At 38.9% G+C, this 12,120-nt stretch overlaps 1 protein-coding gene across 2 annotated transcripts in view; it reads left to right on the forward strand.

Moving 5' to 3' along the window:
* Positions 1 to 12,120, forward strand: part of hmcn1 (hemicentin 1) — a 95,359-nt gene that overhangs the window by 46,346 nt on the left and 36,893 nt on the right. For both annotated transcript variants that reach the window (XM_082147366.1, XM_082147367.1), the window contains exons 24-41: positions 2,247 to 2,513; positions 4,394 to 4,489; positions 5,405 to 5,599; positions 5,698 to 5,828; positions 6,711 to 6,858; positions 6,968 to 7,094; positions 7,620 to 7,774; positions 7,878 to 8,156; positions 8,573 to 8,854; positions 9,401 to 9,509; positions 9,600 to 9,769; positions 10,010 to 10,164; positions 10,277 to 10,400; positions 10,670 to 10,771; positions 10,898 to 11,074; positions 11,170 to 11,321; positions 11,440 to 11,563; positions 11,754 to 11,929. In XM_082147366.1, coding sequence (XP_082003492.1) covers positions 2,247 to 2,513; positions 4,394 to 4,489; positions 5,405 to 5,599; positions 5,698 to 5,828; positions 6,711 to 6,858; positions 6,968 to 7,094; positions 7,620 to 7,774; positions 7,878 to 8,156; positions 8,573 to 8,854; positions 9,401 to 9,509; positions 9,600 to 9,769; positions 10,010 to 10,164; positions 10,277 to 10,400; positions 10,670 to 10,771; positions 10,898 to 11,074; positions 11,170 to 11,321; positions 11,440 to 11,563; positions 11,754 to 11,929 — 2,969 coding nt within the window. The remainder of the gene's footprint in view (positions 1 to 2,246; positions 2,514 to 4,393; positions 4,490 to 5,404; positions 5,600 to 5,697; positions 5,829 to 6,710; positions 6,859 to 6,967; positions 7,095 to 7,619; positions 7,775 to 7,877; positions 8,157 to 8,572; positions 8,855 to 9,400; positions 9,510 to 9,599; positions 9,770 to 10,009; positions 10,165 to 10,276; positions 10,401 to 10,669; positions 10,772 to 10,897; positions 11,075 to 11,169; positions 11,322 to 11,439; positions 11,564 to 11,753; positions 11,930 to 12,120) is intronic.

Here is a 12,120-nt window from a genome sequence, read left to right on the forward strand (position 1 = left end):
AGGCTCTCACAGAGCTGTGTCTGCTCTGCAGTCTTTTGCCCATTTCAGATCGATGGCTCTGGCTTTGTGTGTGTCAACCTGAAAGATGCATACTTTCATTTCCCGATGATGTTTTTTTTTTGCTGTTCATCAGCATCAGATTTCATTAGAAAGTTACTACATTTCAGTTTCCTGAGTCAAACCTACCAGGTCAAGGTTCCACCTTTTGGGCTGTCCCTTGCTCCTCACGTTTTCACAAGATATGTGCACTCATCTCTCAACTTACAAGAACCTGACATGGTGTTAGCCACAACTCACTTCTCTGAGGGCGGCTCATATTTCAGGAGCATGCAACTAGACTACGGATGCTCTTTCCAGGGATCAACTACATCCAGGAGAACGGAGGCTTCATCTGGATGTAGTGCAGAAGATCTGGCTATGGTTTGGCAGAGCAGAGGTAGATCTTTTTGCTTCAGAGATGACCCCTCACTGTCGCTTATGGTCTGCAAGGACAGAAACATCCAGTCCCTTGGGGCAGGATGCACTGTCTCAAGACTTGCTGAGCTGAACTGCCTACTGAATACCACCTGTTCATCTGTTATGGGTCTCCCAGTGCAAGAGTTCTTTGTCTCTCGGAATTTGCGAGAAAGGTGTACCGAGGCAGAGTGTTGTGGCTTTTAAACTCCCCGAGGCTCAGCATACTGTATGTGGTATATTCTCTCGACCTATCTGGCTGGAGATCCGATTATCCACTGGTGTTTATACTGCCTCGGGCGGTCATCCAAAATTCACAGAACCACAGTTACATGCTTAACTAGAGTTTTGTTTCTCTTGTGCACACACACACACACACACACACACACACATACATACACACACACCATTGGTGACAAATGAGAAAACTTTATTTGTGTTGATTTTTTTCTGAAGATTTTTCTTGTTTATAGCACAAACCTATACAAAACTATATTTTGTTAAAACAAGCTTGCTTTAATCATTAAAAAAGAGAAACAACAATTACTGCCAATGGGGGTAATTATTTAAAAGACTTAAACGTTCATCTTTTTTAAGGTTTAAGGTATTTACATTCACAAAAGTAAAAAAGAAATCTGAAAGAAATTGCGATTAACCTACATTTTATTGTGATGCATATATAGATATAGTTGCTTATATTTATTACACTGCGCAGTGACTCATGTCACCAGAGGTATCACAAGAGGGGACTGTATCATTCCCACTCGAAAAAGTGCCTTTAGTCAGTCAGCGTTCTCTGTAACAGCAACTAAACAGTGGAATCTATTGCCAAGGATGATAAGAGAAACAGACACTTATCGTTCTTTTACTGGTCAGCTTAAGAACTGGCTAATTGATAATCAGATATTTGCACATTAGACTACTGACTGTCTACTGAGAATTGTTGCTTGTTAGCAGATTGTCTTGTGTCAGACTTTGAAATTTTAGCCTATATTGTGCGCTGACGTTGCTTGTTACTTATTGTGGTGTGCTGTATCTGTTTTTTTTATTATTACTTTTCTATGTTGTTATTACTTGTGGACTGTAAAAAGTCATTTTATGTTTTTTATTATGCTGATTTTAGGTTGCCTTTATAATAACTGGCCAGGGACAACAGATGCAAATTAGCCTGTTGAGCTAACTCTGGCTCATTTACAGTTATTTTACTGTTAATCAATGAGCACTGTCCCTGTAAAATAACAAATAAATGAAAAAAAATTAAAATGACTGTGGACATGAGAGTGTTTACATTGGTGTTAAGAGGCCAAGTGAGATTCATTGACCTCCTAACACCCACCTTTGAACTTCAGCAGGGCTGATGTGATGTATGAGAAAGCATGGAAGGAGAGATCAGCTGTGCCTCAGTCGCTCTAAGCAAAACCTGACAATAATAATTATAGAATCTTACAAACATAAGCCACTCTGAGCACACTCAGACACATCTGTAAGTGAAAATTTAATAGAGGTATCTATAATGACTACAATTAAAACTTTAGTCATTTTAATCTTGATTACAGTTTTCTGTAAAACTGTGAGCAAATACTTTAGCAAAACTGAGTCTGAGAAATGAAAGCTACAGCAGAGGAATGTGCTGTTTGATTTATCACAGCTACCAAATGTCTCATCAGGAAGATTAACACTCAAAAATGATGTGAGAAAATTATCAGTAACTTCAAATTACATGTTATGCAAGAGCATGTGTTTTCTACTTCTCTCTACTCTTAATACCACTTTCTCTCTTTTTACCCTCTCAGTTCCTCCCAGCATCCGTGCAGGTCCTCGAGCCATGAAAGTGCAGGTGGGACATGCAATAGACCTGCCCTGTGTCGCACAGGGAGTCCCAGAACCCTCTATGTCCTGGCTGAAGGATGGTGCTACTCTGTTGGACGGGTCTCATTACAGGATCTCAGATGGGGCTCTGACTCTGAACCAAGTGGGGCTAATTGATGAGGGCGTCTATACCTGTGTGGCTTCCAACATCGCCGGGCAAGATGAAGCCATCATTCAGCTCCATGTACAAGGTCAGAAAGATATTGGCAACTATTGTTGCGATTACCGTATTTTCCGGACTATAAGTCGCTCCGGAGTATAAGTCGCATCAGTCAAAAAATGCGTCATGAAGAGGAAAAAAACATATGTAAGTCGCACTGGACTATAAATCGAATTTATTTAGAAATTTATTTCACAAAATCCAAGACCAAGAACATTTAATCTGGAAAGGCAAGTTTATTCAACTACACAATAGCACACAGAACAACAGGCTGAATGGGTGTCCGGTATGTTAATGTAACACATTAACTAGGGCTGTAACGATATGAAACCGAAATCGCAACACACAGCTCCACGAACCTGTGTCACAATGTGAGAAGGCAGAATCGCGACACACCCCTTCCAACTCCCAGAGTTATCCTTCCCGTCCAGATCCAATGCTACCACATCTTTAAATTACTATTAGTATTATTTGAAGTTAACATTATAAAACACGTAGACCTACCCCCCAAAACTAGCTGAGGATAAATTCTTTAAAATTGGGCAATTCCAGCTTTATGGACATGACATTTGCAGTAAAAACTTGAAATATAAATTCTCAGAAAATGCATTTAATACCAATATATTGAAACGTCTCTTTATATATCCATACTCCCTTAATAAAGGAGTCCAGACATTAGAAAAATATCATTCTACATGGTTTTATATTTAATATGAGGGAAATACACATGCGTTACGGACGTGACACAAAAAAATCTTTAACTTTTAGGCGGCAAAATATATTTTAGTAATTCTGTGAATTACACTGCGCAAACCAAAAGTAATACTACCCACTGGATGAAGAAGGGTTGGCTCTCCACAGAGCATAAAATATATATTTTTTTTTTTTCGTGTTCGCATTGAGGAAAAAACAATGTTACAGACGTGATAGTTCTCTATTACGGACGTGTGTGCTCTGAAAGCGGCATTAAAGGACTGCTTTAAAACTTTCACAGAAACCTCAAACAGAAAGCACAAATCCTGTCTTTTTTATTAATTGTATCTTAATTTTAATCAATGTTTCATCAACCAATTGCCTGGATTTAATAAATAAGAAGTATAGTAGTATAGTAAATATAGTAGAAAATAGATAATCACGACACGAAGGCGCCGGCACGTAAACTGGAGCTCGTCTCATAAATTAACCGAAACTCAGCGTATAAGGTAGCCTTCTTGCCTCACAGACCTGAGACATATATAGAAAGCTTGAAATGTGTACTTTTAAACAGAACAATTCAAAACGAAAGAAAACAGACTGTTCTGTGCTTATGTAATCCGTTTGAAATGCGCATTTCTCTCTGGTGCGTTCACTACTGCGAAGATCGCGAGTCAGCATCGTCAACTTAATCTTTGCAGCCGACGCTGACACAGAAAACACTTGTTTATTAGTAAACAACTAAAATGTCTCCTTGCTATATTTGACATATTCATAATCATCACTTTTGCCGGTTCTTTGTGACAGCTTTTAGGTGCTTTATTGGCAGCGCCACCCTTACATGTTACACCACCGCATCAGCACTGAAAACATGGAGATTTTTTTCTTTTTGGGAGCATTTTGTTTGTGTTCAGGCTTTCTCAGTTGTCTTTAGGTTAATGTTTCAGTTAACAGTTTTTCAGTTGTTTTCCGTTAATGTTTTCACGGGTAGGCTACAGGAGCAGCATCTGGACTCTCGCGGCTGTAGACGGTAATGTTTTCTCTTGGTTCATGTCAGTCAGTATGAATTAATTTTTATATATAAGTCACACCTGACTATAAATCGCAGGACCAGCCAAACTATGAAAAAAAGTGTGACTTATAATCTGGAAAATACGGTACAGCTATTTGGCTTTAAGTGAACTATAAATCTCATGTATTGCCTCCTTCCCTCCACAGTCCCTCCTGTGGTGGAGGTTTCTGAGCCCCCTTTCAACAGCCCTTTACAGGAGAGAGTCGCTAACCAGCAGATTGCCTTCCCCTGTCCTGCCAAAGGTGAACATGCACCTGAATCATCAGAAATCACTATCCATACACTAAGATCACTAGATGCTGATATGTCACTGTAACTGGGCGATGTAACTAACATTACAATATTTAATATACTGATATGTGTATATCTGGTCTGAAATGGCATAAAAGTGTTTTTGATATAAAAATGTTTAATACAAAACTAAAACTCTAGTTAAAAATAATCTAGATATTTAAAAAAAATCAGTGCATGTTTTTCACTAAATCAAGAATCCTATTTAATCATTTTCATTTATTGGCCAATGCAGTATAAGGTAATAAATTAGTGTATTTACTTATGTACAATACTGTTCAAAAGTTTGGGGTCGGTAAGGGTCTGTAAGTACTGTACGTAGGGTCAGATTTTAAATTATTTTGAAAAGTCTCTTATGGTCACCAAGGTTCAAAAAGATAACATTTATGTCATACAGAAATCTTTTTGTAACATTATAAATGTCTTTTGATCATTGTAATGTGTCCTTGCTAAATAAAAATATATACATTTCTTTAAAAAAAATCTTACTAGCCCCAAACTTTTGAACGGTTGTGTATATTTTTTACTAAAACATTTTAACAAATAAAAAACGCTATGCAGAGACTGTTATTTAGTGATGACACAATTAAATAGTTCAATCAGAGTTTTGAATCAGTTCATTGACAGTTCCTTAACAGCTTGATGTGGTTCATGGAAATGAATCAAAGAAAAATGAAACATTCCAGTCTTAACATACTCATGAGTTGCAGGACAAGGAAGGATTGCAAATCTAGTCTAATGTTGCCTTCTGTAGGAAACATAATGGTTAAAAATGTCATTAAAATCACTGCGATATTCACAATATTGTTTAATTTAATATGTATTTATTAGTTGTTACTCAACTCCCTTTGTTCTGTCTGTTGCAGGCACTCCTGAGCCAGTAATAAAATGGTCTAGGAATGGTCAGGAGTTGACAGGGAATGAGCCAGGTGTATCTATTTTAGAGGATGGCACACTTCTTATCCTGGCCTCAGTGTCCCCTCTGGATAATGGGGAGTACACTTGCATGGCTGTCAATGATGCTGGTACAACAGAGAAAAAATACCAGCTTAAGGTCAATGGTTAGTGTAACAGTTTGAAACATTTCTTAAGCTTGTTTTGCTTTCAGCAAATTTCACAATCTTTCTCTTCTCTTTTCTCCTCTTTCCCCTTAATCCAGTCCCACCTGATATTCGAGACAATGGCTTGCTGTCCAATGTCTCTGTTGTGATGAATCAACCGACCAACCTAGTGTGTGATGTCACAGGCACACCTGTACCTGTCATCACCTGGTACAAAGATGGAGTCGTGGTTAGTGCTGCTGTTTATTAATTCACACCTTGACACGGGATCTGACATTAACAATAACATGTGATGAAAACCCCATTTACATTCTTTATAAATGTTTATTGTCTTGTGGTGCATAATCCATGCACTTGATTGTTAAAAAAAACTTTGCTTCTGAGGCAACCTTTTTGCTGACCTAACCAAGAACTGTAGTCCTTATTATAGACCTAACCAAGACTATGATTAAATAATAATAATAATAATAATGATTTAATACAAAAATATATTGTAGCCTAAGACGTTCCAATCCAGTCACTTCCTGGTTAATAAAATCAAGTCCAGCCATACATTATTTCCCGCTGAATATTCTGTTTGGAATTACATCACATTTATGGAAGTGAAGTGTATTGCAAATGCCATTTCACATTGTTAAATGTGCATAAAGTTAAACCAGTTAAACCGAAGTCTAATGAGATATAAAAGTGGTATTTCCTTCAATGAGGCCAATCACAAATGAGTTCCCTCTGATCACTGGGTTTGAGCTCCAAGAACAGTCATAAAAACACCAGAGCTTCTCATAAATGTGCTTTTACCAGAATCAATTTCAGAATGAAGTCAACAATTAGGAAATTTCTAATCACACTCCAGGGATAGCCGTCTCAAGGCTGCTGATTCAGATTCATCTTAGAATAGCAGATATTTCTAGGATTTTTTTTGTCACAAAAGATAATCATTATTAATGCCTTTTATTAATATTGGATGTTTTTAAGTTATTTATTCTAATCAATATTTTTTAAATAGGTCAATAAGTAGAGTTAAAATTCACTTGCACTGTTTAAGGAATTCTGTTAATATTTGTTGATTTTGTTATTTATAATTTCTCAATAGCTTGTATCATTTAACCAGGTGGTTTCTAGCAGTGATGTACAGATTCTGCAGAAGGGCAAAACTCTTAAGCTTTTGAAAGCGGCTGTTGCAGATGCCGGACGCTACACCTGCAAGGCCATCAACATCGCTGGAAGCACAGAGAGAGACTTTTACTTAGATGTGTTGGGTAAAATATTCTGCAATAACATCCACTTACTATGATGTATGACATTAACAGTGTTGTCATTTTACAAGCTGGTATTATGTCTTATTAAGCTGGTCTTTTCTCTGTTTAGTTCCTCCTACAATCATTGGGACAGTTGGGTCACGTGACCTCTCTGCCGTGCTTAATCAAGAGATCATTCTGGAATGTAGGGTCAAAGGCGATCCCTTTCCCACAATTCAGTGGTACAAAGACAGGAAGTAAGTTACTCCAGAAAGCTTAAAGAAAACTTAATTCTTCTCCTCTAAAAAAAAGAGGGGTGAATTCACTAAAAAGTCGTACCACTTTTGCGCTTATTCGCTAACCACCTGAAACCCAGTTAAACCAGGTACTAAATGCATGAGTATTTAAATTTGTTGTCAATGTTTCAAGCATAAACATCTTTAGTCATCAAATTATCCTTATCATAGATTTACAAAACTCCTGCCTGGCACATTTAATGTTGTGCTTTTACCAAATTAATTTTGGCATCCTCCATAACCCAGCACAGACTTTTGGGAATTGTGTCTTGCAAATTGCATTCTCCAATAGATGTTAGGAATGTTTGTATCCTTACTTGATTTGCTTAATTCCTTTTGCTAATAAGGCGCTAAATCAACACTGTGCTTGCAAATAAACACTATCGGGTGCGCAATTCATTTTCAGTGAATTCCCCCCTGATTTTTACATTTTGAAACAATACTAGGGGAATTAGCGTTATCTGTCCTTTTCACTCTGTGTTTTAGGCCAGTGTTTTTGGGTGACAACAATATTGAAGTTTCAAACAGAGGACAGCAGTTGAAGATAAAGAGTGCTCGCTTAGGTGACCAGGCACGATACCAGTGTAGCGCCACCAACGCTGCAGGAAAGCAGTCCAAAGATTTTAACCTCAGTATCTTTGGTAATTTGACTCATAATGTCTTGGGTTTCAAATATGGGTTTCACATCGACAGAATGCTAAATTTGCTGCCCTTTCTGTCTGTCCTTCCATTCTACCAACTCAGTGCCACCCAGCATTAAGGGAGGAAACACGTCTTCTGAAGTGACAGTTCTGCTGGGTAATGTGGTGACTCTGGAGTGTGAGGTACGGGGTGTGCCACTCCCTGCCATCACATGGTACAAGAACAGAGAGGTCATTCTGTCCAGCAGACAGACCCAGTATGTGGACCGAGGGCAGTTCCTTAAAATCTCAAGAGCTCAAATGTCAGATGCTGGACAGTACACCTGTAAAGTCACCAGTGTGGCCGGCACCACTGAGAAAATGTATGAGCTTGATGTCTATGGTAAGGGCTTGCTAAAGAGTTCTTTAGTGTTTAGTTTTTTTAATTGTTATTAAGGTATGTTTGTTGGTTGGTTGGTTTTTTAGACTCAAAGTAATTTTACAAGAAAGGAATAAACAGTAAATAAAAACAAAGTAACATAGAAACTTATACCATTCGGGGGAAAAAAATAAGTAATTCATATTTTTACATTTGAATTGTAGTGTGTGTTTGTAAATAGGTAACACATACAGTACAAAGCAATAGAAAAAACTATGTATTTTTCATTGGTCAGAAAGTTGTTGTTTTTTTGTACAGTAGAAAAGTGTGGTAATGGTGCAAAAAATTACATGCAAATACTTTAATACTTTATTGCCATTTAGTTTTAGCTTTTGGTAACACTTTTTCATGTGCACTCCTCCTTTTTTGTCATCATTCAGTTCCCCCCTCCATCACTGCCGGTTCTGATGGTCCCACAGACATGAAGGTCGTGCTCAGTAAATCTCTGATTTTGAAATGTGAAGCTGAAGGTCACCCTCCTCCCTCACTGACCTGGCTAAAGGATGGTTCACCGGTGGCTGCTAGAGAGAACCTGCGTGTTCTAGAGCAGGGTCGCAAAATCGAAATCGTCAGTGCACTTCCATCTGATGCTGGTCGATATGTTTGTGTTGCTACCAGTGTTGCTGGAGCGAGGGAGATCAAATATGACGTCAGTGTCTTAGGTATAATGACACACATTGACATTTTTTTTGTGATCTGTTAAAATTCAAGAAAAAGTCACCTAAACAGGGAGATAAAAAACACAAAGTACTTCTAAATCTCTTCACTATCCACAGGAATCAGGAACTTAGGTGTCATGTGTTTTTGTGTTCATGAGCAAGACAGATCATGTCTCGATCTGCACATTGATCTTCTAAACATCTGTACACCATTATGGTCCTAATACATGCATCCAACAGACTGCCATAATCAGTCAGTCCGCATTTGTGTTGCATCATTGGAATGAAATTGCAGGAAATCAACAGCATAGTGTTTTATGAGCCAGTAAACTGGTTAACAACAAATGAAGGAAATGTATAAAAGATTCAGCAAGATTAAAGGGCAATGGTAGAGTCAGTGTCCATGTTACCCAAGCATGTGGCATTTATTAACTCTCTATGTGTTTTCATTATGTGAGTTTTTTCATGCATTATTTCAAAGACACGTTTAGTTTACAATTCCGGAGATGCTGTAGTGTTTGACTATAATTTTTGTGTGTGTGTATTTAGTTCCTCCTGTTGTTGATGGGGCAAGCGACACCACAGATGCCACGGTCATCCTCAACAATATCCTAGAGCTGGACTGCGACGCTACAGGCACACCTACTCCAACTATTACGTGAGGACTTCAGTACATCCACACATGACATAATCATACTGTTTATGCAGACCTGAAATGTCGCTCATTTGCATCTGTCTATCTCTGAAGGTGGCTGAAGGATGGCGTACCGGTGAGGCAGGGTGAAGGGGTGCGGATAACATCAAACGGCCGTCGATTGGTCATCTCGCGCGCTCAGGTGTCTGATACAGCACTTTTTCACTGTGTAGCGACCAACGAGGCTGGAGAACAAGAGAGAGAGTTTAAAGTGTCTGTACATGGTAATGATCATTATAGATTTTTATTTAACATCTGTCAATTCTTGCTAATATTTTTATTTGATGTTTACCTTAACTGCTCACAAGAGAGGAAGGCCTAAGGTGACTTTTCAGGTTTCTCTAAGTAAAGTAAAAGTTATAAAAAAGTTAATGTTAACTTTAAGTTAAAGTTAAAAGTTAACACTGCAAAATACATGTTTGGTAAAATGTCATTGTTTTATTTCTTTACTATTTGTCTGTCAGTCTCCCCAGCTATTCGTTCTACTGGTCCAGCTGAAAGGTCAGTGGTCCTCCACACATCAATCAGCCTTCAGTGTGTGGTCAGTGGAATTCCACCTCCCAGCATTACATGGCTCAAAGACGGCCGCCCTGTGGACACGACACAAGAATTTCTGAAGGTCAGACTTTAAAGCATGACAGAAGCCTTTTAAAGTAAATCAAGTGTTTGAGTAGGTTTACATAACCACATGTACTATCTCCTTTCTCATTATTTTTCCATCTGGCATTTAGCTGGAATCCGCAGGCAGGGTATTGCACATAAAGAAGGCCAGGCTGGAGGATGCTGGGAAATATACGTGTGTGGCAACTAATGCGGCAGGCGAGGCACAACAGCACATTCGCCTCAGTGTGCATGGTAGGAAATACTTATAAAAACAGCCAGCACAGGCATATTAACTGTGATTTTCCGAAACACTGTCAAAATCAAAAGAAAAAATTAAGAAATTATATTTTGCATAATGCCTATTTGTAGAACCATTCAACATCTCATCTAAACCTCTAAAAACATCTCATTATAATGAATAAAAAAAATATATACTGTATATTGATTGACTGATTGATTGAAATTCGCCTAAATACCCTAACGTGCATCATGGTAAATAAGTTTATGCATGTGTTTTATAGAACCTCCCAGCATCCAGTATGCTGGAGAGACACTCAATGAAACCATCCTTGCTGGCTTCCAAATTCAGCTGAAGTGTAAGGCAACAGGAAGTCCTTTACCAGGTGAGTCATACTTCATTTCCCGTTTTTTTGGGGCAATATTACATTTGAACTGGCTAGTAATAGTTTACAAAAGTACAGGTGGTGTAGTTTATACAAATGTTTTCCCTCATGCCTTTTCTGCTGCAGCTGTGACGTGGTATAAAGACAGTCGTCCATTGACAAACGCTGCAGGTGTTAACATTCTTAGTAGAGGTCAGGTGCTGGAAATTGACCGGGCGCAGGTGTCAGATGCTGGACTCTACAAATGTGTGGCCATCAATGTGGCCGGCAGCACTGAGCTCACATACAGTCTGCAGGTGTATGGTGAGTATGAAACAATCTTTCAGTCAAAAGTTTGACTGTTTCCTGACATATTTCTTGGTTTTGATCATCTAATGTTCACTGTCTATTTCCATTAGTTCCCCCCTCTATTTCTAGCAAAGGAGGAATGATAACAGTGGTGGTGAATGAGCCAGTCAGGTTAGAGTGTGAAGCCTCAGGAGTTCCCATGCCCAGCCTCACCTGGCTTAAAGAAGGCAGACCTGTCTCCAGCTTCTCAGATGGCATCCAGGTCTGTGCGTGTAGGAGTTTGGATGCTGTCATGCGTACTTGTACATATTGGTTTGCAGTCAACTCTACTTAAAGGTTAAGAATATGTTATATCAGTTTTCAATTTCCTCCTTTACTAGGTATTGTCAGGTGGCAGGGTGTTGTCATTCGTTAGTGCGCAGGTCAGTGACACAGGTCATTACACCTGTGTGGCTGTGAATGCAGGTGGAGAACAGCACAGAGAATATGACCTACGTGTGTACGGTGAGCTCAGAAAACACTCTTACTCTAATCCTGATCATTTGTGTATTTCAGGGTAACTCAGTTGTTGATACAAAGTAATTTTCTATGTGTTTACACTACTGTTCAAAAGTCAGTATGTTTTTTAGTTTTTTTTTAAGATAACACTTTTATTCACCAAGGCTGAATTTATCTGTGTGTCTCTGTCCCTCAGTGCCGCCCAACATCATGGGTGAGGAGGTAAACAAAACTGTTCTAATGGGTCAGTCAGTGCAGTTGCATTGTCAGAGCGATGCCATCCCTCCACCTGCATTGAGCTGGCGGAAAGACGGCCGTCCGCTATATAGAAAACCAGGACTAAGTCTGTCAGAGGACAGCAGCTTTCTGAAGGTACAGTACATTCATCAGCCTGTAAGCTGTTTTGACTTGGGCCAGAAAGCAACAACCTAGCAATCACCCAGATAACACTAGCAGGTCCCTAGCAACACCTTAGCAACCACCCAGCATACCATAGGAACCATATAACTACACCCTGGAAATTACAACACCCTAGCATCATGAAGCAAGTGAAGTCCATTTTG

This window comes from Leuciscus leuciscus, assembly GCF_965113295.1.
Source record: "Leuciscus leuciscus genome assembly, chromosome: 19".
NCBI classification, from domain to species: domain Eukaryota; kingdom Metazoa; phylum Chordata; class Actinopteri; order Cypriniformes; family Leuciscidae; genus Leuciscus; species Leuciscus leuciscus.